At 41.1% G+C, this 27,733-nt stretch overlaps 1 protein-coding gene across 1 annotated transcript in view; it reads right to left on the bottom strand.

Annotated features, from left to right (window-relative positions):
* Nucleotides 1-2,781, bottom strand: part of DNAJC27 (DnaJ heat shock protein family (Hsp40) member C27) — a gene marked incomplete at both ends in the record, with an annotated part of 36,943 nt that extends 34,162 nt beyond the window's left edge. The window contains one exon of the mRNA XM_079721238.1: nt 2,695-2,781. Within this exon, the coding sequence (XP_079577364.1) occupies nt 2,695-2,781 (87 nt within the window). The remainder of the gene's footprint in view (nt 1-2,694) is intronic.
* Between the last annotated feature and the right edge of the window lie 24,952 nt (nt 2,782-27,733).

Genomic DNA, 27,733 nt, shown 5'->3' with positions numbered 1-27,733 from the left:
TAAGTATTAAGTTCCTTTACTTTTTAAAATTCCATACCATAATATACCATAATATTCATACTTTTAAGGCATACAATTCGGCGGTTCTAGGCATATTCACAAAGTTGTACAACTATTATGTTCCTTTAGTTTTTAATCTCCCTTTTTTAGAAATGAGTAAGATAATGCATTTTCCTTTCACTACAGCTTTAAATTTGCTCTGAAGACTTTGGCATGCATTCTCTCCTTTCATGACTTTCTAGTTATTTTGTCATTTGCTTTGATTTGCCCTTTGATGAAAGGATTATTTACTAGGGCATGCCTTACTTTTTAACTTTAAATTATTTATCTGTATATCTTCCTATATTTTCCAAATTGTTTAAAATGAGTATGTATTACTTTTATAACTAAGGCAAAATTCTTAAATTACATTTAAATCTTTTATCTGTGAAAAATTTATCTTTGAGAAAGGCATTCAATAGGAATCCACTCCACCCCCAAATAGTAGAAAGTTGTTTTAAAAGTGCTTATTAAATGGTCCCTACTTTCCCAGTTTAACTATATTTGTTGTAAACTGAATTTCCTTATATGTTTGGGTTCATTTCTGGACTCCACTCTGTTCCACTGATGTCCCTATATTTCCTCCAGTATCAATAGGAAAAGATTGTAACTTTAAAATATGTTTTAATATCTGGTAGTGTTAGTCTCCTCTCATTTCTTTTCCATAATTTTCTTGCTGATTCTCACATTTAATTTTTCATAAGGACTTTAGTACCTTTTATTATGTTCTGAAGAAAAAAAAAAGTATTGCTGTTTTAACTGGAACTGAATCACATTTGTAGATTATTTTAAAGAACTGACATCTCTAAAATATTAAGTGATCCTAATTAAGAAGAAAGTATATCTTTCCACCTGTCTAAGTAATTTTGTGTCCCTTTGTAGAAATGTTTTTCATATAGGTCCTAGGTGCTCCCTATTTCTTCGTAAGTTTAAACCTAGGTCCTTTATTTTGGTTGTTATTGTAAATTAAAAGTTTTTCAATTATATAGTCCAAACAATTATAATTTTTTTTTTTTTTTTTGCGGTATGTGGGCCTCTCACTGCTGTGGCCTCTCCCGTTGCGAAGCACAGGCTCCGGATGCACAGGCTCAGCAGCCATGGCTCACGGGCCCAGCTGCTCCGCGGCACGCGGGATCCTCCCAGACCGGGGCACGAACCCGCATCCCCTGCATCGGCAGGCGGACTCTCAACCACTGCGCCACCAGGGAAGTCCCCAAACAATTATAATTTGATATAGTAAAGCTATAAAGTTTTGTATATTAATTTTGTCTTTTCTAATAGTGTTTCAGTTAATTCTCTTTGGGTTTCCAGATAAACAATCATATCATTAACAAATACTGATAATTTTGCTTTCTCCTTTCTAGCATTTTGTATGTTATTTCTTTCCCTTGTCTAATTGCATGGGCTAATAAATCTAGAAACATATTACATAAATGTGGTGACAGACTGGGCATTTTAAGCTATTTCTAACAGTGCACCATTAAGCATAGTAAAATTTTAAAAGTGAGCATGCTCACTTAGCCAGTTTAGTACATAACCTTCTAGAGGTTTTATTCTTTTCTTTTCAATGCCTGGCACATAATTGACGTTCAATAATTGTAGACTTTCAGCTACGTTAATACCCACATACACATAGATAAATAAACAGTACAAGATAATACTAAGTGGAAAGAAAAGACACTAATAAACATTTACTGAGCATCAACTATGTGCAGGACACTGGCATAAACACTCCCATTAACAGCTTTTTTGGCATGTAGATCCTACTGGGAGTTGATTTTGACAGCAAACAATAATGGAAAGAGAGCACTGCAATGAATGTGAACACCCAGGTTCTAATCCTGTCTCAGTCACTGATTTGATGACCTCGGAAGGTTCTTAACCAACAGCTTCCACTTACCCTGAAGGAGAGATAATTTGGGTGAAGAAGAAGCAGTCTTAGAATTCATGTGGGGAAAGACCTCCATTCACCTCTCGCCCTCCCTCCCCCCATACTATGGGAGAGCTTAGAGCTGACAGCCAGTAGAAGCAGCACTGAAAAAGGCAGTGGAACTAAGACTTCTTTGAGATAATGGATGTGGTGACACTACTAGAAATAAAAACAAAACAAACGAACAAAACAAAATAATGCAGGTTCCTTGACATCCATTGCACGTACCCTGTGAAACACCTTCAGCATCAGTTATGCTCTCTTACAAATGAAATGTAGATTCTGGTCTCCACGTCTGCGGAGTAAATTTTACAAATTTCCATCCTCACAAACGGCCCAGTAAGTTCCCTTCGGCTCCCCAGCTCTGCTGGGGGTAACTAAACTTTTTTTCTCCACCTCTGAGTCCTGGACGGGCCACCTAGAACGCAAATACGGTATCCAGGCAAACGATCTGACATAAGGACCCAGGCCTCCTTACTCTCTTTGGGATACATTCAAGGGTTAGAGGCCACTCGAGACATCTTCTTAGGTGTCGGAAGGGGGCAACCTAAAGCTCAAAAAGGTCAGGAGAGTTTTCCCCGCGGAGCCGCATCCCCCAGGACACCCAGGCCTGCTCAGGGGCGGGGAGGAGGCTGGGTCCCAAGCTGTTGAGTGGCCGCCTTCCCAGCCAATCGCCACGTCGCTCCGCCGCGCTGTGGTCCCGCCCCTCCCAGCGAGGTACTCACTTTTCCCACTTCGGCGTTGCCCATGGAGATGACTTTGATACGCAGGGACTTGCCAGGCTCCTTCCGCTTCGGTATGTTGGCCTCCATTGCTCTGGCTCTCTCGGGGCCACCGCCTTGGTCTCTCCTTGCTCCCCACGTTGGCCCGTCCCTCAGGCTTCCTCGTCCAATGGCGGAACTGCTACTCTCGTCACCACCCCGGCTCCGCGGCTCGCCATCCCTGCCTCTGTCTGGCAGCGGGCGCGGGCGGCTGGGAGCGTAGGGAACAGGGTGAGGGAGGAGAGTCTCGCGATGCTAGAAAGGGGCAGCGTCACGTCATCGCCAGGCTCCGGAGACTAGGCTGTTCCCTGGGGTCGCGAGATTTAGTCCGGGCTGTGTCCCTCGGCAGGAAGGTGGCGTGGGCAGGTTGCTGAGTTTACTCTGCCGGGAGGGCACTACCTTGTGTTCAGGGGGCGACAGGGCATAGACATTTGTTAGGCTCGCAGCAGAGTGATAGAAATTTATTGGCTATTCAGGGCAGATCCTCGGACTGGAAGTAGCTGGAATTATGGGTTAGTTCAAGGGCCAGTGGCGCTAAATATTCGAAGTAGACCACGGTCCGTTTTGGGGTACTTTTTGTGTATGCTTCAGTACCCATGGGCCCATCCACCGACCCCTCTTCCAATATTATGCTTCCCTTCGGGCTTCCTGAGAGGACTTTCTCCTGAGAACTGGAACCAGGGAAGTGGGGAAGTCGGGCTTTGGTTCTGGAAGAGGGCCATTAGGCAAGATCTGAATCTTGTACCTATCATTGAAAAAAAAAGGTTGTCCATTTGGAGTCAAGACAGGTTTTAGTTTAGTCCTTGATCTTATATTACGTAGTTCTCATCTGCAGGCGGAAAGCTCAGACTAGACGTTTCGTACACTCTTAGTTCTATCAAGATGTGTGTGGTTGTAGCTGTGTGCTCTGTTTACCTCCTTTCCCTGCTACTCATGTAAATTTAACCCCATCTTCTGTTCTCACCTTTCCTTTAGCTGATAATATAACAGTAGAATAATAATGAATTCTAAGATAACCACTTTTCTATTCTGATTCCAAGCGATGAGAAGAAAAGCATCTGCTAGAATAGAAGTCAGTCTGAGAGGAACTGTAGTTTTTTGAGTCAATATCTGTAGTTACAGAAGATAAATAGAACTTGACAAATGGTTATTTAGTACCCTGAAAAAGAACGGCTGCCAATTTCCCAGTAAATTAGGAGGGCAAAGGCAGCATTACTTCTGTTCTCACATAGCTTTAAACATCATTAATACATTGCAGGAAGATAGTGACTAGAGGTTCAAAATTTTGTAACAGTTATTTTAAATTAGATTTTCAAGCATTTTAATTTTAAAATTTAATTTTAAAACAGTAAATGCTTTTTAAGAAAAAAGCTTATTTTGGATTGTTTTCATAATCAACAAGTAATATAACTTAGTTCAATGAAGCTTCTAAAATTCTTTACAAATATGAAATATAAGTCCTGGTTAGCATTTTGATAGTTTAAAGCTTAAAAGAATTGGATTTATACTGATTTTCCAGATGTTAATCTCTCAGTATGATTTGATAAATCAATAAACGTCTGTTTCTTTGATAGTTCACCTCTGACCCGGTAATAGAACTGGTATTGTAGAAGAGTAAATGCAAAATGTCAGATCTTCAACTGTTGAAGACTGGTTAGGTATAATACTATTGAGCATAAGAGCAGTAAAATGTGCTGAAGATTAAAATTTATTACCATTTTTTCATACTGATGTTTTCAAGGTTTGAATATGTACAGCCATATTGTTTACTGGGTGTGTTAAATTAGTTTGAAATTGTAAAAGCTAGAAAGTTAGTTAGCTTTCTCTCCCAGTCTAAGGTAAAAAGAAGAAAGTGAAGCATGAATTAGCTGTGTATGGAGCTGGAAGATATGGTATGGGGGTTAGGAATGTGAGCTCTGGAGTCAGCCCTATTATACATTAAGTTGGCATGACATGGGCATGGAGTGGTGGAAAGGGTTACAGGAGATAATGTACATGAAATACATGGTAATCCCCAATAAACAACAGCCATGTGCTTTCATTTACTCATGTTTTTTTATTTTTATGTATTAAGAAAGATCCTACATATGTATTATTTAAAATAAATTATGAAATATGTTGGACATACTTAAAGATATTAAGAATAATGTGATGAATATCTTTGTATCCACCACTTAACCTTAACAAATAAAACATCAGCAATATTGTGTGTATTCTTCCCCAAATGTACATCCCTCTTCCCACTCTACAAAGCATTGCAACTATTTGAGTTGGTGCTTTTAATTTCCACCCATTTAAAAGTTGTTTTACTACATATGTATATACACCTCGAAATACAGTATTTCATCTTTCAGAAATATTTATTTTGAAATAATTTCAAAAATTTCGAGAATAGTAGGGGGAAATAAAACCTTGTATACCACTTATCCAGATTCATTGTTAATATTTTCCTCATTTACTATATCAATTGTGCTCACTATCTATGTATACACAAATATACACACATTTTTTTCTAAGTCATTTGAGAGTAATTTGCAGACATCTTTCTTTATTCATAAATACTCCAGTGTTCATTTCCTAAGAACAAGGACATTCTCTTACATAGCAACAGTATATTTATCAAAATGAGGAAATGTAACATTGATACTACACTATTATCTAATCCTGTGGTTCTCAAACTGTGCACTGGGTGCCCCACAGCACCACAGTGAATTCATAGGGGATATCTGCGATATTTTAATTCTAAATTCTCAAGGCAAGAAAAACTATGCAAAACTACTCACTCGAGGTTATGTACAATTTTAACAATAGATGGCGCCATATTCTTTGGATATGTCATATATTTGGGAAGCTGGGTTTTCCGGTGTTTGTGATAAAAAGCACAGCGCAAAAATCAACGTAGAGCAGGACAGGAAATAAGTGTGGTCGTGTCCAATCTGATTCCAAGGTTTGAGAAGTTGTGCAGTGCACAGTAGCTGCATAAATCCCATTAGTAAGTAATTGTGGTTATTTAAGAATGAAATAAAAATATTTTTCTTTCAATTTATCTGTATTAGTTTTGCAAATGGCAACTAAATTGTTAGGGCATAAATATTTAATAAGTTGTTTGGAACTAGATTTTTTTTTGGCTGAGGAACCCCATGAAAAAATTATCGAGACACTAAGGGCACCTTGAACCAAGAACATTTGGGAAACTTTGATCTAACTCACAATCCTTATTCAAATTTCACCATTTATTCTAATAGTATTCTCTATAGCTATGTTCTTTACCCCTGGTCTGGAGCCTAGTCCAGCATCATTTAGTTGTCATAAACATCTTTTGTCTTTTTTTTTTTTTTTTTTGTGGTTCGCGGGCCTCTCACTGTTTTGACCTCTCCCGTTGCGGAGCACAGGCTTCGGATGCGCAGGCTCAGCGGCCATGGCTCACGGCCCCAGCCGCTCCACGGCATGTGGGATCTTCCCAGACTGGGGCACGAACCCGTGTCCCCTGCATTGGCAGGCGGACTCTCAACCACTGCGCCACCAGGGAAGCCCTCTTTTGTCTTTTTTTATCTGAAGTTGTTTTTAGGATACGCCTCAATTTGTATGTAATCTAACATAACTGATTAGATTCAGTTATGTTTAGTGGAAATACCACAGGAACGACATTGTGTCCTTTTAAGGACATCATACCAGAAGATCAGTAATGTCAATATATTCCATTTATTAGTGATATAAACTTTAGTTAGTTGGTTAAGGTGTAAGGTAGTGTTCACTAGGTAATTCACAGTAAAGTGACTTTTTTCCTTTGCAGTAAGTAGTTTGTAAGGGGATACTTTGAGATTATATAACTATCCTTTCTTCACTGAACTATCACCCACAAATTTTTATGATGATTCATGGCTGAAGAGATATTACTATGATGGGTGCAAAATGATAATTTTCTAACTCCACCTTTTGTCCTATATTTATTAGTTGGTAGTCTACCATAGGGGAGAGCTTTCCTTTCTCATTCATTCATTTATTAATGTATATCAGGATGGACTCATTTATTCTTATTTTACTCCATGAATATTCTGCTATTATTATTATTTATTTTAATGCTCAAGTTGGCTCTTATATTTTTTTGATATGTTTCCACCATTTTTTTAGCACTTCCTTGCTTTCTGGCACAATAATGAGCTCTGGTTCCCTAGGTTCTTTTAGTGGAGAATAGTGTTTAGAAACCAAGATCTGGGTGCTACACGTGCTTATTGATACTAGGGTGTCTTTGCTTTGGGCCCTTTTGGTTGACTGAACCAAAAAATATATATATACACATACATACATGCATCTATGCATAATATGTGGATAATAAATCCATATACTAAAATGTAGTTCATACTGATATCCCCAATCCATTTTAGCACAGCAGGATTTGTTCTAGTCTTCCTCCTTTCAATATTTATTACCCCCTTCTTCAACAATAGGAAACCTGGCTCTCATCTTCAATATATTTACTCATTTACTCAATCCTACAATGCAGAGGAAGTAGTTTCAGAATTGCTAACCTATACCATGTCAAAAAACAGAAACACTTTGAGAAACAGTTCAGTATTTGCTTATAGCTACTTTTGTCTTAAACTGACAAATATAGTTTGTCATATACTTTCATATAGTCTAAGTATTATGTTCAAAAGTTAATTGGGGGCTTCCCTGGTGGCGCAGTGGTTGAGAGTCCTCCTGCCGATGCAGGAGACACGGGTTCGTGCCCTGGTCCGGGAAGATCCCACATGCCGTGGAGCGGCTGGGGCCGTGAGCCATGGCCGCTGAGCCTGCGCGTCCGGAGCCTGTGCTCCGCAACGGGAGAGGCCGCAACAGTGAGAGGCCCGCGTACCGCAAAAAAAAAAAAAAAAGTTAATTGGGTTAATCCTTTTTTCTCCTCTTTGGTGTCATTATGATTTTCATTTGAAATACAATTAAAGGTGCTTCCCTGGTGGCGCAGTGGTTGAGAGTCCGCCTGCCGATGCAGGGGACACGGGTTCGTGCCCCAGTCTGGGAAGATCCCACATGCCGCGGAGCGGCTAGGTCCGTGAGCCATGGCCGCTGAGCCTGCGCATCCGGAGCCTATGTTCCGCAACGGGAGAGGCCACAACAGTGAGAGCCCGCGTACCGCAAAAAAAAAAAAAAAGAAAGAAAGAAAGAAATAAAATTAAGGGACTTCCCTGGTGGTCCAGTGGTTAAGACTCCCAGCTTCCACTGCAGGGGGCACAGATCTGATCCCTGGTGGGGGAACTAAGATCCCGCATGCTGTGCAGTATGGCCAAAAAAAAAAAAAAAAAAAATTAAGTTCATTTGTTAATGTTTGTACTTTATTTTAGTTTTTTTCCCTTCATTACTTTTGACTTTATTAAGTTTTGAATAAGTAAAACATTAACATAGTTTCACAAGTAGAATGATACAAGTTGGTATACTTGCATAAGTATCACTTTCACCCTTTACCCCAATTCTCTTCATAGCTTCTCACCTACCTCCTGTGGGCAACCAATCATATTAGACTCTAGTTTATTCCTTCTTGTGTTTCTTTTTGTAAAAAATAAGCAGTTACATATATATTTTCTTATTTCTCCTTATTACACAAAAGGTAAGTCTGTGTGCGTATGTGTGTGTTCTTTTGAACTTTGCTCTTTTCACTTAACAATATATCCTGGAAAGCACCCCAGATTAGCTCACAAAAGTCATACTCGTGGGGCCTCCCTGGTGGCGCAATGGTTGAGAGTTCGCCTGCCGTTGCAGGGGACACGGGTTCCTGCCCTGGTCCAGGAAGATCTCACATGCCGCGGAGCAGCTGGGCCCTTGAGCCATGCCCGCTGAGCCTGCTGTGCTCCGCAACGGGAGAGGCCACAACAGTGAGAGGCCCGCGTACAGCAACAACAACGACAACAAAAGTCATACTCGCCTGTTTTTTACAGCTACATAGTACAGTACTCCATTGTGTGGATATGCCATGGTTTTTTCAATCAAATATATTTATGAGCATTTATGTATTTTCATATTGTTGTCAGTGTGTCTTTAGGGTAAATTTCTTAAAAAGTGGAATTACTGGGTCAAAGGTAAATGCATGTTTACTTTTGTTTTACATTGCCAAATTCTGTAAGGTAAAATTTTGAGAATTTTTGCATCAGTGTTCTTAAGTAATATTGGAATTAAGTAATATTTGTTAATACAACAAATACAACTTAATAAATTAAGTAGTTTTGTGAGAACTTTACCTGGTTTAAATATTAATGTTATACTTTCTTCATAAAAAATTTGGAAGTTTTGTTTCATTTTCTATTCTCTGGAATAATTTGTGACAAAATGTATGCCTTTGCAATAGTAGAGAGAATAATGCAGTCAGTGCTCTCTGTACTCATTTCCCAGCTTCAGCAACAGCAACATGTGGCCAGTCTTGTTTCATCTATACCCACCTCCTTCCCCAGAGTATTTTGAGGCAAACATGTATAGCAATATTTATCTTTGTATGTATCTTTAGACAGCAAAGCTCTTAATTACAAACATGCCCACAATACCAGGGCACACCATGAAAAGCAGAATTCCAGGATGGCCTCCAAGATTCATGGCTACTAGTGTCCATATGTCTTCTCCCAGTTCATTAATTAAACACTAATCTGAGTGTTGCCATAAAGGGATTTTACAGATATAATCAAGGTCCCAAATCAGTTGTTTTTAAGATAGGGAGATTATCCTCCCTGGGCCAGACCTAGGATTCCTAAGGTAAGTTCTTAAATGGGACAGGACTTTTTCTGGCAAGAGATATTCAGAGTGTGAGAGGGATTCAACATGAGGGAGGTTCTCCATTGCTGGCTTTGAAGATGGAAGGGGCCACATAGCAAGGACCTTGGTGGACTCTCAGAGCTGAGAGCAACTCCCAGCCAACAGCTAGCAAGACAATGGGCACCTCAATCCTACAACCTCAAGAAAATGAATTCTGCCAAAAGCCTGCATAAGACTGGCAGGAACTCCTGAGCTGCAGATGAGAACACAGCTAACTGATACCTTGATTGCAGCCTTGTGAGACTTCTGATCCAGAGAACCAGCTACCCTGTGCCAGGACTTCTGACCTACAGAACTGTGAGATATTAAATGTCTGTTGTTTGAAGCTGTTGTTATACTGCAACAGAAAACTAATATACACACTGAATAGTTTTTATCTACAGATTCAATTTCTTGAGAAGCTCTCTTTCCAGTTTGGCAGTGAAAGTCCCTGCAGATGAAGTCTTCCACTGCTAACTATAAACCAAAAAAATGCAGAACAACTACCTGGGGATTCTGAAGAGTAATAATAATCAGGCAGATGATGGAGGGGAGTAAAAAACTTGGAGAAGCAACTGGCATAGGATGAGTTTCTCCTGAGCAATACAAGGACCTTGGAAGATACTGACTCTGATTAGCCCTTTCTGTCTTACCTATTAGTGTACAGGATTTTAGTTCTGAGCAAGCACTACAGCCTATCAAAGGACATGAATATTCTGCCATATAGCCATCTACACAGTCATCCTACTATCATCCCAAGGACTGAGTGGGTGAAACAATATCTTCCATCTCATATGGTTTTTTTCTTTATAAAATTTACCATTTTAATCATTTTTAAGTGTAGTGTTCAGTACATTCACAGTGTTGTGCGGCCATTACTGCCATCCGTCTCCAGATCTTTTCATCTTCCCAAACTGAAATTCTGTACCCATTAAACATTGATTTCCCCTCTCCCCTCCCCCTAGCTCCTGGCAACCACTATTCCACTTCTGTCTATGGATTTGATTACTCTCAGCACCTAATATGAGTGGAATCACACAGTATTTGTCCTTTTGTGACTGGCTTATTTCACTTAGCATAGCGTCTTCAAGGTTCCCATACGATATTCTTATAATGGGACTGCCATTCCTCCCCTTGAGAGGTGTTGTCGGGAGGAGGTCTATGTCTTCTCTCACTTGAATCTGGGTGGCCTTATGACTGTGTGTAAGTGATGTTATGACACTTTCAAAACTAGATAATAAAAAGTGTGATTTCCTTCTAGTTCTCTTGGAATGCTCACTTTTAAAATTCTGACTATGCAGAAGTCCCAGCAGTTCGTGGAGGGGCCCACACAGAGAGGAACTGAGGCCCCCGACCCCCATCTACAGCAACAGCTGAGCTCCCATATGACAGCTGGCACCAATTTGCCAGCCATGGGATTGAGCCATCCTGAAAGTGCCAAACCAACGAAACAGGGATGCCAACAAGAAGTGGAATGTGGCAACAAGGAGTTTGTGGCAAGTGCTAATCAGTGATATAGATACAACTAGACGCTGCCATTTACCCTACCAAGGAATTTGAACTCCAAGCAAAGTGCAGATTCCTTGGAAGACATCCTGGGGCACCAGGTGAATTACTAGAGTGAAACAGCTCAAATGCTATCGTCCACCCATTCTTTGAATGCCAAGTTCATCTGAAGCTCATGGACTTTGTACTTAGTTTCCCTCTGCCTAGCATACTCTGCCCCAGATCTCCAGGTGCTCCAGCCATACTGGTCTGGTTACCAGGGAGTAGAGATTTTGGAACAAACAAGTGTTTCCATTTGCATAGCCAGTTGCAGCGAATGGCATCCAATAACCTGATAACAAGTTTAAGAAAGAAGGAAGGGAAGAAGGAAAAGGGAAGGGAATGACAAGAAATAGAATGAAAGAAAGAAGGAAATCTCTAGTGCTACGCCATAGGAGTCTGCTTTTTACCCAGCTCTCTTGAACAGTTCAGGTAAAGACACCAGGGATGTTGAAAAAAGTTGTGGATAACCATTAAAATGTAGGAACTATGCTGATTTAGATGGACGACAGAGAGAAGGTTTGAAGTGATCAGTCTGCTACTGACTAGTCATGCCTATTATCAGGTTAATGCAACTTTAACATTTTGCAGTTAAAGTCCATCAAAATTACTTATGTTCACATTTCTATGGGGTTGAATCATTTTGTCAAAGGGTGCGTATGTGTTCAGCTTTGGTAGGTGCTACCAAACAGTTTTCCAAAGTGGCTTTATCAATTTACACTCCCATCAGCAGGGAATGAGCATTCCAGTTGTTCCAAATTCTCGTTGGCCCTCAACTTTGTCAGCCTTTTTCATTCTAGCCTTCTTTTATAGGCTTGTAGTAGTATCTAATGGTCGTTTTAATTTGCCTATGCCTGATGACTGATGAGATTCGGTGCCTTTTCATATGTTTATATGTTTCATATGTTCATATGTTTATTTCCTCTTACACGAAGTACTTGTTCAATTATCTCATACAATGTTTTATTGAGTTGTTTATTTTTTCTTATTGATTTGTAAGAATTCTTTATATGTTCTAGATATATATCTTTTATCGGGTATATATTCTTTGCATAGGAATATTTATAGCAGTACTATTAGTCAAAAACTGGAAACAACGCTTTTGTCCCGCAGTGGCAGAATGGATAAATAAATTGTGGCATATTCTTACGATGGAATACTATATTTTGCTATACAATACTACACAACTGCTATGACTTTCATAAGTATAATGTTGAATTAAAGAAGCGAGACACAGAAGAGTATGCACTGGATGATTCCAATTACACAAAGTTCAAAAACAGATAAAATTAATCAGTGGTGTTAAGAGTCAGGATTCTGGTTATCTTTGGGCTTAGTGAATGAAAAGGGGTGTAAAGAGGGTATCTGGGTGCTGGTCACGTTCTATATCTTGATCTGGGTATGGTTACAAAAGTGTGTTCATGTTGTGAAAATTCACTGAGCAGCACACAAATGATCTGTGCACTTTTCTGTAGTATGTTACACCTCAGTACAAAAAGTTTACAAAAACAATTCCTACCTAATTTTCACAAGGGCTTAAGAGCTAAAAAGCAGACATGGCCTGAGGTTTCTCTCTGCTCAGAGTTTCTCGTGCTGTTCCTGTGATGGATCTTGGTGTCTATGGAAACCAGACAGAGACCGTGTGGTGGGGAAGCAGCACATGAGACAAAGGAACAGACACTCGGCAGGCGTCTTCTCCCCCCTGTGTTTTCAGATCCCACTCAAGCCACAGCCGTTCCCTGCTAAGGCCACTGTCCGCTTGTGACAACTGTGACCACTGCTTGTCATAACTTCCTGGGAATCCATCGCATAACTAGGTCCAGTTTCTGTCTTACTCAACCCAGAAGGAAAGTTGGGCTAGCAGGGACTTGAAATAGAAAAGGCCTTCTCTGGATGGGCACATAACACCTCACTAGCTTTAAGCTTTATGTGGTAACCTCAGCTCTAAAGTGGAACCTTACTGAGGGCACAGCCTAAAAAGGCCTTCGAGTAGTGAGAGTGAATATTCCAGAGTCTGTGCATTAGTGCAAAAGCACTTTACCTAGAGCAGAGTTCTTCAGATCCTTGCTCAGAACTTATTAATTCTTCTTTTAAGCGTCATCATATAACCTTATTATCTGATTTTCTAGGTCTACAAAAAGACAGATTAAAAGTGGTTGGGCGGGTCTTCCCTGTTGGTCTAGTGGTCAAGACTCTTCACTTCACCGCAGGGGGCAGAGGTTAGATCCCTGGTCGGGGAACTAAGATCCCGCATGCTGCGGGATGGGCGAAAAAGTGGTTGGGTGAAATTTGCCCCTAAGGGTGAACATATGTCTGGCTTTGCTAAGTTTGAGACTAATTATGGATACATCTAGATACAAATGTGTGCATGCAAGTGCATGTGTGGAAATCTATGTGTATACCAATGTGTTGGTTCTGTGAATGTGCGTGAGAGACCTTATGTAGATTTGCATCTTGTGCATCTGTCAGTTTGGTGTGTGTGTTTTGGGTGTATGATATGTGAGGACATTCATGCGTGAGTTTGTCATTTCGTGTGTTTATATGCGTACACGTGATCAGATGTAAAATATGTAAATGAGAATTTACATCTATGGGAATCTGTATAAGAGAACATTTGTGGGGCTGCATAAAAGTTTTTATCTTTGATCTAAACTGTAAATTTGTATAATGGATTTATGCAGGGATAGTCCTAGGCAAAGTTTTCAAGTCATATGGTTGGACCATATGGAATTGCCATTTTTGTGGATTAAAAATGGTTAAATATTCAGTGATTTTTGTATGATTGAACCTAATGTGTGTATGCATGTACATGTGTATGTATACATACATAAATTCAACCTAGCTTATCCTCTGTACCATGTTAGTGTTATTATCAGAGCCAAGAAGGAAATGACATCATGGGTGTGAGAACTGGGAAGAAATTTAACACAGATCTTGAAGGAAAGATAAGATATAGAAGGAACGATGCCTAACGCAACAGAACGTTGCAATAGGGGAATAATGAGAAATGAGACAAAGTCCTTTACTCTGGGAAGCCTCCTCCACCACCTGTATTTTACCCACGCACCCCAAGTTTGCCTCTGCCATAGGTTTCTACACTACTTGTGGACTTCCTCTATGATAACGTCTGTCACGCTGAACTGTAATTGTTGTTTTAAGCGACTGTCTTCCCCACTAGACAGCAAGTTTGCTGAAGGCAAGAACTGCGTCTCTGTAGTTCACTTATTTCCTAGCTCTAAAGCTTGGTATAGAATAGAAATTCAGTTAGTATTTGTTGAAGAATTGGATGACTAAAAGCAAGATAGATACTCTGATAAAGCTGTGCACATGTAACTTTTGTTCTGTGCAACTGATAGACATTTTGGAGAAGGGATTAACATGCACAGAATACCATTTTAGAAATATTAATTTAGGAATAGTATAAAAAATAGACAGAAGTAGCTGTGGTGAGCAATCAAAAGCCCAGTAGTCACCCAGGTATGTAGTAATTAAAAAAACCTAAACTATAGTGTCAATGGGAATGGATAGTAAGGGAGAAATGAAAGAAGTACAGAAGAAGACTCTCGGCTATTGCTAGGTGTGAGGGAAACAGAGAAAGAGCAGGAATGGGTGACCTCAAGTTTTAGAGCCTGAGTCACTGATAGAAATAAGGAGGCCTAAGGGTAAACAGTGTAAACATTGGTGAGCTCTGTTTTGAACATGCTGAAGATTTTGGATTTGTTGGATATAAATTGAGGGTGACAAAAGAACATTCTAGTAAAGACCAACTGGCAGTTAAATATGTGACAAGAGTCCAGGCAGGAGGCCCAGGGGGTAGCTATTCAGTCAGTCCCTCAACAAATATTTGCTCAGTACTTACTATGTGCCAGTCAATGGTCCAGGCGCTGGGCATAGAGCAGTGAGTAAAACCAAGTTTCTACCAACTTTGATAATTCTGCCTGCAGATATTTTAAGCTATTCTTTTACTTATTTAAATAAGCATTTAAATATACTAAGCTTAATTATAATCTGTATCTAAGAGTTCTATATCTGAAGTCTTTGCTGGTCTGTTTCTACTGCCTATTGTTTCTGCTGAACCTTGCTCATGTCTTGTTTCTTTCCATGCTTGGTATCTTTGACTTTGGGTTGAAAATTATTTGTAGGATTTTGTTAAAATGAAATCTCCTGAGTATTTTTTAAAAATTAAAGTTTAAAGATGTCAGTTCTCCTTAGATTAATCTATAGAATCAATGCCATTACAAATACAATCCCAAAAGGAACCTGACAAGGTGATTCTAAATTTTATGTGGCTGAACAAAGGACCAATAATTGCTAAGATATTCCTGAAAAGAAGAATAAGTTGGGGAAACCTGCCCTATCAAACAGCAAGACTTATATTAGACCCTCCAAGACGAAATATGGGGGACTTCCCTGGTGGCACAGTGGTTAAGAATCCGCCTGCCAATGTAGGGGACATGGGTTCAATCCCTGGTCCGGGAAGATCCCATATGCCGCAGAGCAACTAAGCCCGTGTGCCACAGCTACTGAGCTTTAGAGCCTGCGAGCCACAACTACTGAACCTACGCATCGCAACTACTGAGCCCACGCACCACAGCTACTGAAGCCCGTGAACCTAGAGCCCCTGTGCTCTGCAACAAGAGAAGCCAACACAGTGAGAAGCCCGTGCACCACAATGAAGAGTAGCCCCTGCTCGCCACAACTAGAGAAAGCCTGCGTGAAGCAATGAAGACCCAAACGCAGCCAAAAAACTAAATAAAATTTTTTTTTAAAGATGAAATATAAACTTATCATCTACATATTCAGATCGTCCGTAATCATTCTCCACCTTGTCTGTCCTACTTCATTGGCCCCTGCTCCTCAGCATGAAATGTTTGTTCCAGTCTGTTTGATCTTCTCCTCATCTTCTAAATTTGGGCTATCGCCTCCCCTCTCTTTGCTCTTTCTGTTTTTCTTGCTTTTAATTCACAAATTCCACCTTTCTACCAACCCTGGCCAGCCGTCCTCAAATAGTACCTCCAAAGTCTTCTTTTTTGTTTTTATCCAGCTCATCTAAATTTCTTCCTTCCAAACGCTCATGCCCCTTATTGTTTCTGTCATTTACTTCTCTATTTTATCATACGTAGCATTGAAAAAGAGAGGAGAGAAGGGAGAAGGGAAGCTCGAAATGGGTATTCAGAATTGGCCATATGTCGGCCTGCAATACCTCATCAGGAGGTAGCTGGTCTCCTTGAGCACGTATCCAAGATCTGACAGAAAGCCTGCCAAGCGTCATTAAGCTCTCACCAGCTGATTTGTGTGGGAAATGTCATACAGCCTAATAAAACCTTACAGGATGAACTGGCAACCCTGACACTGTTGCTGGTACACCAGAGCTGTTTTCACCTCTCTTCATCTGGTTGCAGGTTTGATCATGAAAACAAAGACTAAAAGACCGGTAACAACCTATTTGTCCATCGGGAAGGGTTTGGGTTCTATTATGGTACAACCACAGGCAGCTAGTGAAAAGAATGAGGCAGCTCTGTATCAGTGATAGGTAAGGAAAAGCGATAGATAAGGAAAAAGCAAGGTGCAGACCAATGTCACCACCCACAATGAATGGGTTTCTTATTTGTTTGGTTTAAGAGATATGGAGATATATGTATATGTATAGCTGATTCACTTTGTTATAAAGCAGAAACTAACACACCATTGTAAAGCAATTATACTCCAATAAAGATGTTAAAAAAAAAAAGAATATGCATTCTCCTGGTTTTGAACATGCAGAGAGACTGGTAATTGTGGGTCCTGAGGAGAGGGATGAGGGCTGGGAGACAAGAGTGGGGGACTTTCCACTGAATACCTTTCACTGAATACTTTTTGTACCTTTTGTATTTTGTACCCTGCATAGCTATTAACTATTCAAAAAGTAAGTGTTTAAGAGAAAATAATAAGGAGCATCAATATTAGAAACAAACAGCAAATTAAAGAGTGCCAAAGAACAGAATTTGGATTTTTTTTTTTTTTTTGCTGCATCTTATGAGGCCAAAAGGAATGCTAGCAATGGACAGCACACTCCTCATTAAGATGAAAATGAATGTGTTTCAGGGCAGACCTTCTAACCCAACCAAAAAGATTTTCAACTAAATGTGAAGCAGAGGAAGCACAGAGCCAAGCTATACAGCTGCAAAATTAAATACCTCTGAAAAGATACTGGCATCAGAATTACAAAAGGAAGAGAATGGATTGCTTAGCACTGGTACTGTTTGGTTCCAGAAAGAGAACAAAATTAATAATCACACTAAACTGAGGAAGCCAAACACCCCCTCCCCACTCTGTGTAATTGCAAACCAGGCGCTAATTTTTAACCTGCTTTCTGCTGGAAGGGGAGAGGAAGTCTGTGACAGTTGAAAGCTTCTGCCCAGCTCCACTGTGGAGACCAGATCCTGGGATCCACACTTGCTGTGGCACTTGCTATCAAGCAGGCTTTGGAAATGCTGCTTCAGGCGAATGGCTGCCAGAAATCCAAGAAATTTATAGAAAGGGCAAGGTCAAGGATCTTAGAAAAGTACTTGAGTCATGGTCAACACATGCCAACTCACTGAAAAGGAGTGAAAAGGCTTGGAGGCAGAGAAATGCCACCAACCAAGTGACAATTTCCAGAGTCCCCTCCTGAGAAGGTGTTCATGGAGATCAAAAAAGAAACACTGTTGAGGACTTCCCTGGTGGCTCAGTGGTTAAGAACCCGCCTGCCAATGCAGGGGACATGGGTTTGAGCCCTGGTCTGGGATGATCCCACATGCCACGGAGCAACTAAGCCCATGCACCACAACTACTGAAGCCCACGTGCCTAGAGCCCATGCTCCGCAACAAGAAAAGCCACCACAGTGCAAAGCCCACACACCTCAAGGAAGAGTAGCCCCTGCTCACCGCAACTAGAGAAAGCCCCGCGCACAGCAACGAAGACCCAGCGCAGTCAAAAATAAATAAATATATTTGTAAAAAAGAAAAACACTGTTACTTTGGTGTGAAGCTTCTTTACTCTCTAAAGAAAGTACAGCAGAAGGGATGGATAATTCGGGGGATTAAAATGTCAAATTCACCGTGGAGCAACTGGAATTCTCATACATTGTTGGTGGGAGTTTGGGAAAATCTTACAGTTTTTCATAAATCTAAATACACATATACCGGGCCTCCCTGGTGGCGCAGTGGTTGAGAGTCCGCCTGCCGATGCAGGGGATACCGGTTCGTGCCCCGGTCCGGGAGGATCCCATATGCCGCGGAGCGGCTGGGCCCGTGAGCCATGGCTGCTGAGCCTGCGCATCCGGAACCTGTGCTCCGCAACGGGAGAGGCCACAACAGTGAGAGGCCCGCATACAGCAAAAATAAAAATAAAATAAATAAATACACATATACCCTGGGACCCAGCAATTCTCCTCCCAGAAAATTGTCCAAGGAAACTGAGATTATGTGTCCACAAAAAGTTTGTACAAGAATGTCCCTAGCAACATCATTAAAAATAGTCAAAAGTTGGAAACAGCCCAGGTTCCATCAGTAGGAGAATAGATGAACAAATTATGATATATTCGGTTAACTGAATACTACTCAACAATAAAAAGGGACAAATTACTCATACATGCAACAGTGTGGATGAATCAAAATATTTTGTCCTGTGAAAGAAGCCATACATACTAGTAAATACTGTATGATTTCATTTGTATGTCATACTAAAAAGGACAAAACTAATTTATGGTGGAAAAAAATTAGAATAGTGATTGACTCTGTGGGGAGGGGATGGGCATTGACAGGGAAGGGGCATGAGGGAATTTTCTGGGATGATGTAATGTTAATATTTTGAAAGAAGTTTTAGTACGTAGATGTCTGTGTTTGTCAAAACTGAGCAAAGGTACAGTTAAGATCTGTGCCTTTCACTGTATGTAAATTTTACCTCATAAGAAAAGAAAACCTGTGAACAAATATTGAACTTTAGTTAATGATACGAATTCTGAAATACTTAAGGGGATGTGTACTGATGTAGGCAATTTAATTTGAAGTGCATCAGAACAATCTAGGTGGATTGATGGGTGGATAGATGGACAGGTATGTGATAAGGCAAGAAAAGTGTTAATGGTAGAGTCTATATAAGTGCTCGTTATAAAGTTCTTTCAACTTTTTTTGTATACTTGAAACTTTTTATTATAAAACGTTGGAAAAAATTAAAATCCAAATCTGCAAACTTTAACTGAGAAATATGAAATAAAAGAATGCATGGGGACTTCCCTGGCGGTCCAGTGGTTAAGACTCCCTGCTTCCAAGCTGGGGGCATGGGTGTGATCCCTTGTTGGGGAACTAAGATCCCCCATGCCGCACGGTGCAGCAAAATAAATAAATAAAATAAATTAAAAAAAAGAAGAATGCATGGAATACAACTATTTTTTTTAAATGTCAAATTCATAACCAGCAAGAGAAGGAAATAGATCTACTGATGTGTTCATGCTAAAGTGGGCTATTCACAGGGGTCAATTGAACAAGGTCTGAAGGATCAGGGGCACTTGAATCAAGATGATGTAAGAATGATTGTGAACTAAAAATATGTAGTAAAAACATATCACAACCGCAAGGGTCCTATTGAATTCTCATAATTAGTGAATTATTCAGGGCTGGATAAGCGAAGAAGAAACAAGGATGGCTCTTAGAAAATGAGAACAGATGGAGGAATTAAGGTCTGGAGCAGCAAAGGACGTGGTATAGCTGGGCCTCTGACCCTTGAGCCAGATCTCTGTCCAGTGAGTCTCAGTGCATGGAGGTCAGTGGTCCTCCAACCCCAGTGAAGGAGCTCTGCAAGCCGTCTGGGCTCAGATTGAAGACTTCACAGCCTGATTTGCTTGCAGTGTGGTACAATGTGTCACAAGCTGTATCACTGTGAGTACTTGGTCACCCATCCCTTGGCATTTTTAGACCCTAATTTATTGACCATGTCTGGGACTTGGGCAGATGGAGAATGGTCCCATATTTGTTTGAGTTTTGGCAAAGAGGAACAGCTAGTGGGAACCTGCAGTCTTGCAATTTTTACCCAGTGAATATATCCTCTCTTTCATATTACAGTGCAACTTCTCCTAGAGGAATTCCCCATTCCTCAAGCCTAAGGATTTCAAGCAGAACCTGTGAATAATTAAGAATCTGGCAGCAGCTCTAGAGGCCTTCATTAAGAATTGCACTACCCCAACAGGGGGTAGGAGAGTAAATATAAAAGAAGGAAGGATGGTCTAAGTTGATATGTATCACTCTTTTTGGAGAGTCACAAATGTTTAATTAGGGAGAGAGAAAAATGTTGAGAGTGAGGAGAGAGAGACATGAAGATCAAGAGGAATGAAGGAGGAGATTTATATGACATCTGATAAGTTAGGAATAGGTCTTTATTAATAGTCTTTGAAGGATGCAAAAAGAGATTGCAATTCTTTTAAATGCTTTTTGTTGCTGGACTCTTGATTTGACTGTGACACCTGCAGAGATGGAGGAGCATGAGCTCAGGCTGACCTCTGGGTGACACCAGGCTCCACCCTTCTTAGAAGCAGTGGGGAGTATAGGTAACAGACAGTATTTTATACTTTACAAATATTTGTTGTGGAATGAATAAATGAATGAATTAATGAAAAATTGCAGATAGCAAAGATGAATTAATGAAAAATTGCAGATAGCAAAGAGGAGAGATGCAATCTAAGAGGAACAGGCAGTGAACTGAAGGAGGTGAGGTTATTACATGGCAGTAGAGCAATAAATGAGCAAATGGGGTCATTATTCTTGGAGGATGAGAAACTAGAAGAGGATTGAAACAGAAAATAGAAGTTGTGTGGCTTAGAAAAGCGAAGTCCAGAAGTAAGGAACTGGACATGGCTTTATTCAGCGGCCAGAGAGAATATTACCAAGATTCTTGCTGAAGGCATAGTTCCACGTTGGACAAACAGAGCCTTTAATTCATTCAGTCAGCAAACATTTATTAGATACTTATTTGACAGGTATTGTCCTAGGTCCTGGACATTAATTATAAACAAGGCACAGCCCTGACTCTGTGAATCTTACATTCTAATGCAAGGTTCAGCAAACTATAGCCTAAGGGCCAAATCCAGCCTGTTTTTGTAAACGAAGTTTCCTAGGAACACAGCCACACCCATTTGTCTACATATTGTCTATGGCTTTTTTTTTTTTTTTTTTTTTTTGCGGTACATGGGCCTCTCACTGTTGTGGCCTCTCCTGTTGCGGAGCACAGGCTCCACACGCACAGGCTCCAGACACGCAGGCTCAGCGGCCATGGCTCACAGGCCCAGCCGCTCCATGGCATGTGAGATCTTCCCGGACCGGGGCACGAACCCGCGTCCCCTGCATCGGCAGGCAGACTCTCAACCACTGCGCCACCAGGGAAGCCCTGCAGACTCTCAACCACTGCGCCACAAGGGAAGCCCTGGCTTTTTTTTTTTTTAATAGTTTTTTTGAGATATAATTCATATAATATAAGATTCACCACTTTAAAGTTTATAATTCAGTGGGTTTTATATTCAGAGTTGCGCAAGCAGCACCATTATCTAATTTTAAAACATTTTCATTACACTCAAAAGAAACCCCATACTCATTGTCACTCCCCGTTCTCCCCTCTTACCCAGAGCCTAGAAACCACTAATCTACTTTCTGCCTCTATTTGATTTGCCCATTCTGCACATTTCAAATGAAATCATACATTGTACAGGCTTTTTTGCCTGGCTTTTTCTTCACTTAGCATATATTTGTACTTCTTTACATAGCTCTACGACAGCTTTTATGCTATATTGGCTGAGTTACATAGTTGCAACAGAGTCTATATGGCCAGCAAAGTCTAAAGTATTTACTAATGTTTATTAAATACTATCAAAAAAGTTTGTGACTCATGGTCTAAGGGAAAAATAAAAGACATCTTAGAGTCTTAGAGTTGGAGTTTATGTCAGCAAGTTAATATCTCATTTAATTCTGGAATCTCTTTATTAGCATCCCTGCTGGAAGTTTTAGTCAGCTGAAAGGACATCTGATTGACTCTTGACTTGCCTTGCCAACAGTTTATCAGGAAATACTGAGAGAGAACCGATTCCTAATATAGAAGTGGGGAGAAAATAGAGGGAAATGGTGGGGATCGGGGCAATAGACCAGTATCCTAGATTTTAGAAAACCAGATCCAAAGAAAAGATACAAAGAAAAGAAAATCTGATCCAATAGTTAAAAATTCAAAAAGGGCTCAGGGAAAATAAGTGGAAGGACATCCGTGCTAATGGATTGGAAGACTTAATGTTAAGATGTCAATACTACCCAAAGCAATCTACAGATTCAATGCAATCCGTATGATATTTTTTACAGGAGTAGAAAAATCTATCCTAAAATTCATATGGAAACTCAAGGAACCCTGAACAGCCAAAACAACCTTGAAAAAGAACAGTCTCCCTGGGAGGTGTTTGGAAACCTGTGGGTGCATTTTGGTTGCCACGATGATTGAGGAGCCCCAGTGGCTTGGATGGCCAGAGATGCTGGACATCCTGCAGTGTGTGGACAGTCCACACATGGAGGGCTGTCCCATCTCCCACACAATTCTCCAATGCCTGCCAGAAATTCACACAGGAAAAAAACCCTTCTATACTTATCGAAGCCCAGCTGTGAACTCCATTTTACATATAAACACTCACAAAACATTTATGTGGTTTTACCATATACTGAATTTTCCACAAATGCAACTGCTAGTTAGATTGAGAGAAGGTTGTATTTTGTTTTGTTGGGAAATTTACCAAGAGTTGCTCAAAGTTTCAGAAAATCATATCGTTGATGGCAACGTTGCTTGTGGTATTTGAGTCAACACACCTGCATCAGCCTGTGTTTGTGTGTGACTGATATATGGTAATTTTATGGATATGTAGAAATATATTTGTTTAATCCTTCTTTCTAAATATTAAATACAAAGATGAAAGGTCAACAGTATTCAGATGAATATCATCTTACTTTTCTTAAATGCAAACTTATTCATTACAAGTAGGCACAAGCATCTGCCTGTTTTACTATATCTTCTAGTTTAGCTGTGCCTGAGTATTTATGTATTAAAATACAGTTTGTTTTATTATAAATTACTTTTCTTTATTGCTTTTTAAAATCACAGGTATACGTCAATTTTAGGAAATTATGTGATTATGTTGTTTATGAATTTCATTTCAGTATGTTTCAAATATTTGTAATAAAAAGCTAATGTTATGTCTTACAGGATTGAAACAACTGTCTTAGAATATTAAATGAACTTTTTTTTTTTTTTTTGCGGTACGCGGCCTCTCACTGTTGTGGCCTCTCTCATTGCGGAGCACAGGCTCCGGACACGCAGGCTCAGCGGCCATGGCTCATAGGCCCAGCCGCTCCGCGGCATGTGGGATCTTCCCGGACCGAGGCACGAGCCCGTGTCCCCTGCGTCGGCAGGCGGACTCTCAACCACTGCGCCACCAGGGAAGCCCTAAATGAACTTTTAAATATAGCTGTAGAACTATAGTCTACACACACATACACAGACATCAATATGTCCATATATACTGCACATACAAAGAAAAGCCCCTCTTATAGCTTGTTGTTATAAGCAATCAGATACACGTCAAATGATATAACCCAGGACATAACAACTTCCTGTGGAAAAACTGAACCTAACTTGTCTCTAAATATCCCTCCTGGCCAGACTTGTATTCTTGGAATGGGACCAAACTAAAACCGTTTTGATGTATATTATTACTTTCTTCAAAAGAAGCATGATTCTTGTCCTTAAGGTTTCACAGTCTACGTAACACTGAATTTGCATAAGCAGTATACATTATATTGTATTGCAAGTTACAGTAGTTACAAATACAGTAACACCCTTTAGTAACTTTACTTTCCTCTTCCTTCCAAAGTGACATCCAACTGGACTACTAGGCCGTTGTGTGAAGGTATTTCATGTCATCATGTTGTACTTCAACAACTGCAGAGGCCATGGGGTAAGAGCACCTTTATAGATTCAAAGTTCAGAGGCCTTTGTTCCTTTGCGTTTTTCTCCTCCCCCACCCCGTCTGTGTTTTCTTCCATGTCCCTCTCCTCCCTCCCACTCTTTCTTTGATGTGCTGTCCCTCCACCCTTTGAGTCACAGGCTGCATCCCATCTTGAAGGCATGATCATTAGTCAGGGATGCAGGCCCAGACTTCCTTGGTTTTCCCTGGCGGCGGAGAGCTGTGTGCAGGCAGCGCTGGCTCTCTGTGGGCACCTGGGGAGACTGCAGGGCCGGCTCTGCACAGCCCAGTTCCTCCCGGAGTTGTGGCAACAGGAGAACTGGTGCTGGAAGCAGACAGCGGCTGTGCAGGGGATGCAGGAGGGGCTGGGCTGCCTGGAGACTCCAACCTGCCAGCCCGGAGAAACCTCTGAACGTGACCCACAGCCCAGATATTAAACTAATTATTAAGCCTGTGATATCACCAGGCCCCACGCCAAGCACCCGGAGGAGGGAAAGGCCACCCCCAGCTGTGCCTGGGCCTTTAACCTTCCCTCTCTCCGCTCAGTGCCTCAGTTCTCACCCCTCCTCCCACACCCTCTGGGGATCAGTGCTCCTGGTACTTGTTAATAGTTGCTATGAGGTAACCCTCTGGAATCCCCAGGTACCTGAATTACATAAATCAGGGGACTCAGAGGAAGGAAGCGTGCTCTCACTATCCAGTCCTGTAGACAACAAGGAAGCTTAGTCTTTTTTCCTTCCTTTCCCTAAGCTCACCAAGCTGCTCTTTTTTTTGTTTTTTTTTTGGCGGTACACGGGCCTCTCACTGTTGTGGCCTCTCTCGTTGCGGAGCACAGGCTCCGGACGCGCAGGCTCAGCGGTCATGGCTCACGGGCCCAGCCGCTCCACGGCATGTGGGATCTTCCCGGACCGGGGCACGAACCCGTGTCCCCTGCATCAGCAGGCGGACTCTCAACCACTGCGCCACCAGGGAAACCCCAAGCTACTCTTTTGAAACTTATGGTTAGCACCCTTGCGTGTCTTCTTCAACTTAGAGTTCAGGGCAGAACTGGGACCCCTGCTTTGGTTGCATGAAGGGGGACACAAACGCTGAGAATGCCTGGAAGGGTGTGGCTTCCTGCCTGACAAAGATGTACCTCCTGGGGCACCAGGGAACTATGGAAGCAGGTTGGAAGAGAGAAATTCTGCTCTTCCCCACATCTCTTCATTGTTCTGAGCCAGGTTTCTGCCTCTTCCTTAGGGAGGGAATTTGGTAGCAAGGGTGAGAAAAATGAAAGTCCACGTTTCCAAGCTACTTAAGGTTCCATCTCTACATAATTTCTCAAACATCAATAAAGAACTAAATGGGGGTGAAATTCATGTTCTCCATCTCAGTTTACCTGCTAACCAAATATGGAATGTCATGGTATCAGGTCTTGCATATTTGTCAGGATTTTGTCAACTTAAAGGGCAAGAGGGAAGGGAAGTGTTTACTCATGTACCAGGAAGTCTAAAACATGACTCTTCACTGTCATATGATCCAGCAATCCCACTCCTGGTAATATATCTGGAGAGAACCATACTTTGAAAAGATACATGCACCCCAATGTTCATTGCAGCACTATTTACAATAGCCATGACATGGAAGCCACTTAAACGTCCATTGACAGATGAATAGATAAAGAAGATGTAGTATATTTATACAACGGAATATTACTCAGCCATAAAAAAGAATGAAATAATGCCATTTACAACAACATGGATGGACCTAGAGATTAGCATACTAAGTGAAGTAAGCCAAACAGAGAAAGACAAATATATGATATCACTTATATGTGGAATCTAAAAAAATGATACAAATGAACTTATATACAAAACAGAAACAGACCCACAAACATAGAAAACAAACTTACGGTTACCAAAGGGGAAAGGGAGGGAAAGGGATAAATTAGGAGTTTGGAATTAGCATATACACACTACTATATATAAAATAGATAACCAACAAGGACCTACTGTATAGCACAGGAACTATTTACTCAATATTTTGTAATAATCTACATGGGAAAAGAATCTGAAAAAAATAGATATATATCTATGTATAACTGAATCACTTTGCTGCTATACACCTGAAACTAACACAACATTGTAAAACAAATATACTTCAATAAAAATAAATCTAAAAAAAGTAACAGCTAGGGCAGAGTTGAAAATTGCCAAATTTGAATTTTAAAAAAGGTATGGGGTTTCCCTGGTGGCACAGTGGTTAAGAACCCACCTGCCAATGCAGGGCACACAGGCTCGATCCCTGGTCTGGGAAGATCCCACGTGTCATGGAGCAACTAAGCCCGTGCACCACAACTACTGAGCCTGTGCTCTAGAGCCCGCGAGCCACAACTACTGAGCCCATGTGCCACAACTACTGAAGCCCATGTGCCTAGAGCCCATGCTCCACAGCAAGAGAAGCCACCGCAATGAGAAGCCCACACACTGCAACCAAGAGTAGACCCTGCTCGCCGCAGCTAGAGGAAGCCTGTGCACAGCAATGAAGACCCAATGCAGCCAAAAATAAATAAAATAAATAAATTTTAAAAGGTATGTTGGGTAAAAATAGCGATAGAAATACTGTCCAATGGAATACTATACAGCAATGAAAATGAAAAATCACTACGTGCAACAATACGGATTAAAAAATACATAAAACATGACTCTTCAGATGTGACTGGGTTTAGGAGTTTAGTTAATGTCACTAGTTCTAACTCCCTATTGTTGGCTTGTTTGCCCTTGTGGCGGCTTCATTCTCATGTAGCCTCTTCACCTTGTGACAAAGGTGGACCTTGACAGCAATGGCTAATATGGTTTTCCTTGCTTGTCTTTCCCACTAGCTCCTTCAGAAGTCCCAGGATGACTCTAATAGGCCTGGCTTGGGCCAAGCATCCTTACTTGAACCAACCATTGCAGCCAGGAGGATGAAGTAAGTCCTCTAATGTCTAGCTCACATTACGAGCCCACTATGTGTGGGAAGACCAGGCAAGGAATTGGCTCTCCTGTTAGATAGAGAAGGAGCAATTCTCCAAAGGAAAACATAAAATGGGCAGATAAAAAGTAATACAGGGCTTCCCTGGTGGCGCAGTGGTTGAGAGTCCGCCTGCCGATGCAGGGGACACGGGTTCGTGACCCGGTCCGGGAAGATCCCACATGCCACAGAGCGGCTGGGCCCGTGAGCCATGGCCACTGAGCCTGCGCGTCCGGAGCCTGTGCTCCACAACGGGAGAGGCCACAGCAGTGAGAGGCCTGCGTGCTGCAAAAAAAAAAGGTAATACAGCCATACCTGCTTTAAAGCTAATTCAAATTAACAAGCAATAGGGTGAAAGATGTGAGCAAAACAAAGATTTATAAGACATGCTTTTTGTCCTTAAAAGAGCATATAATCTAGTTGTTCTGGAAGCTGGTCACATTCTTTAAGAATCTGAGGCAACATGTGTTACTTCATTGGAAAATATTTTCTGAGTGCTTACTTAATGCCAGATGTCATGATAGATTCTTGTCATCCAGAGATGAAAGGCAAACCTCTTCCCACAAAGAGCTTCAATCAGGTGGGAAAGACAAGCAAACAAGCAAACATTTTCAATGAGGGGCCACACGTGCGATGATAGACAAGTGTGCACAAGTGTCACGAGAGCCCCCCCACCAATGGCACCTGCT

Source organism: Hyperoodon ampullatus, assembly GCF_949752795.1.
Source record: "Hyperoodon ampullatus genome assembly, chromosome: 15".
Taxonomy (NCBI): domain Eukaryota; kingdom Metazoa; phylum Chordata; class Mammalia; order Artiodactyla; family Ziphiidae; genus Hyperoodon; species Hyperoodon ampullatus.
The sequence above is the reverse complement of the archived record's forward strand: the minus strand, read 5'-3'. Positions and strand labels throughout refer to the sequence as shown.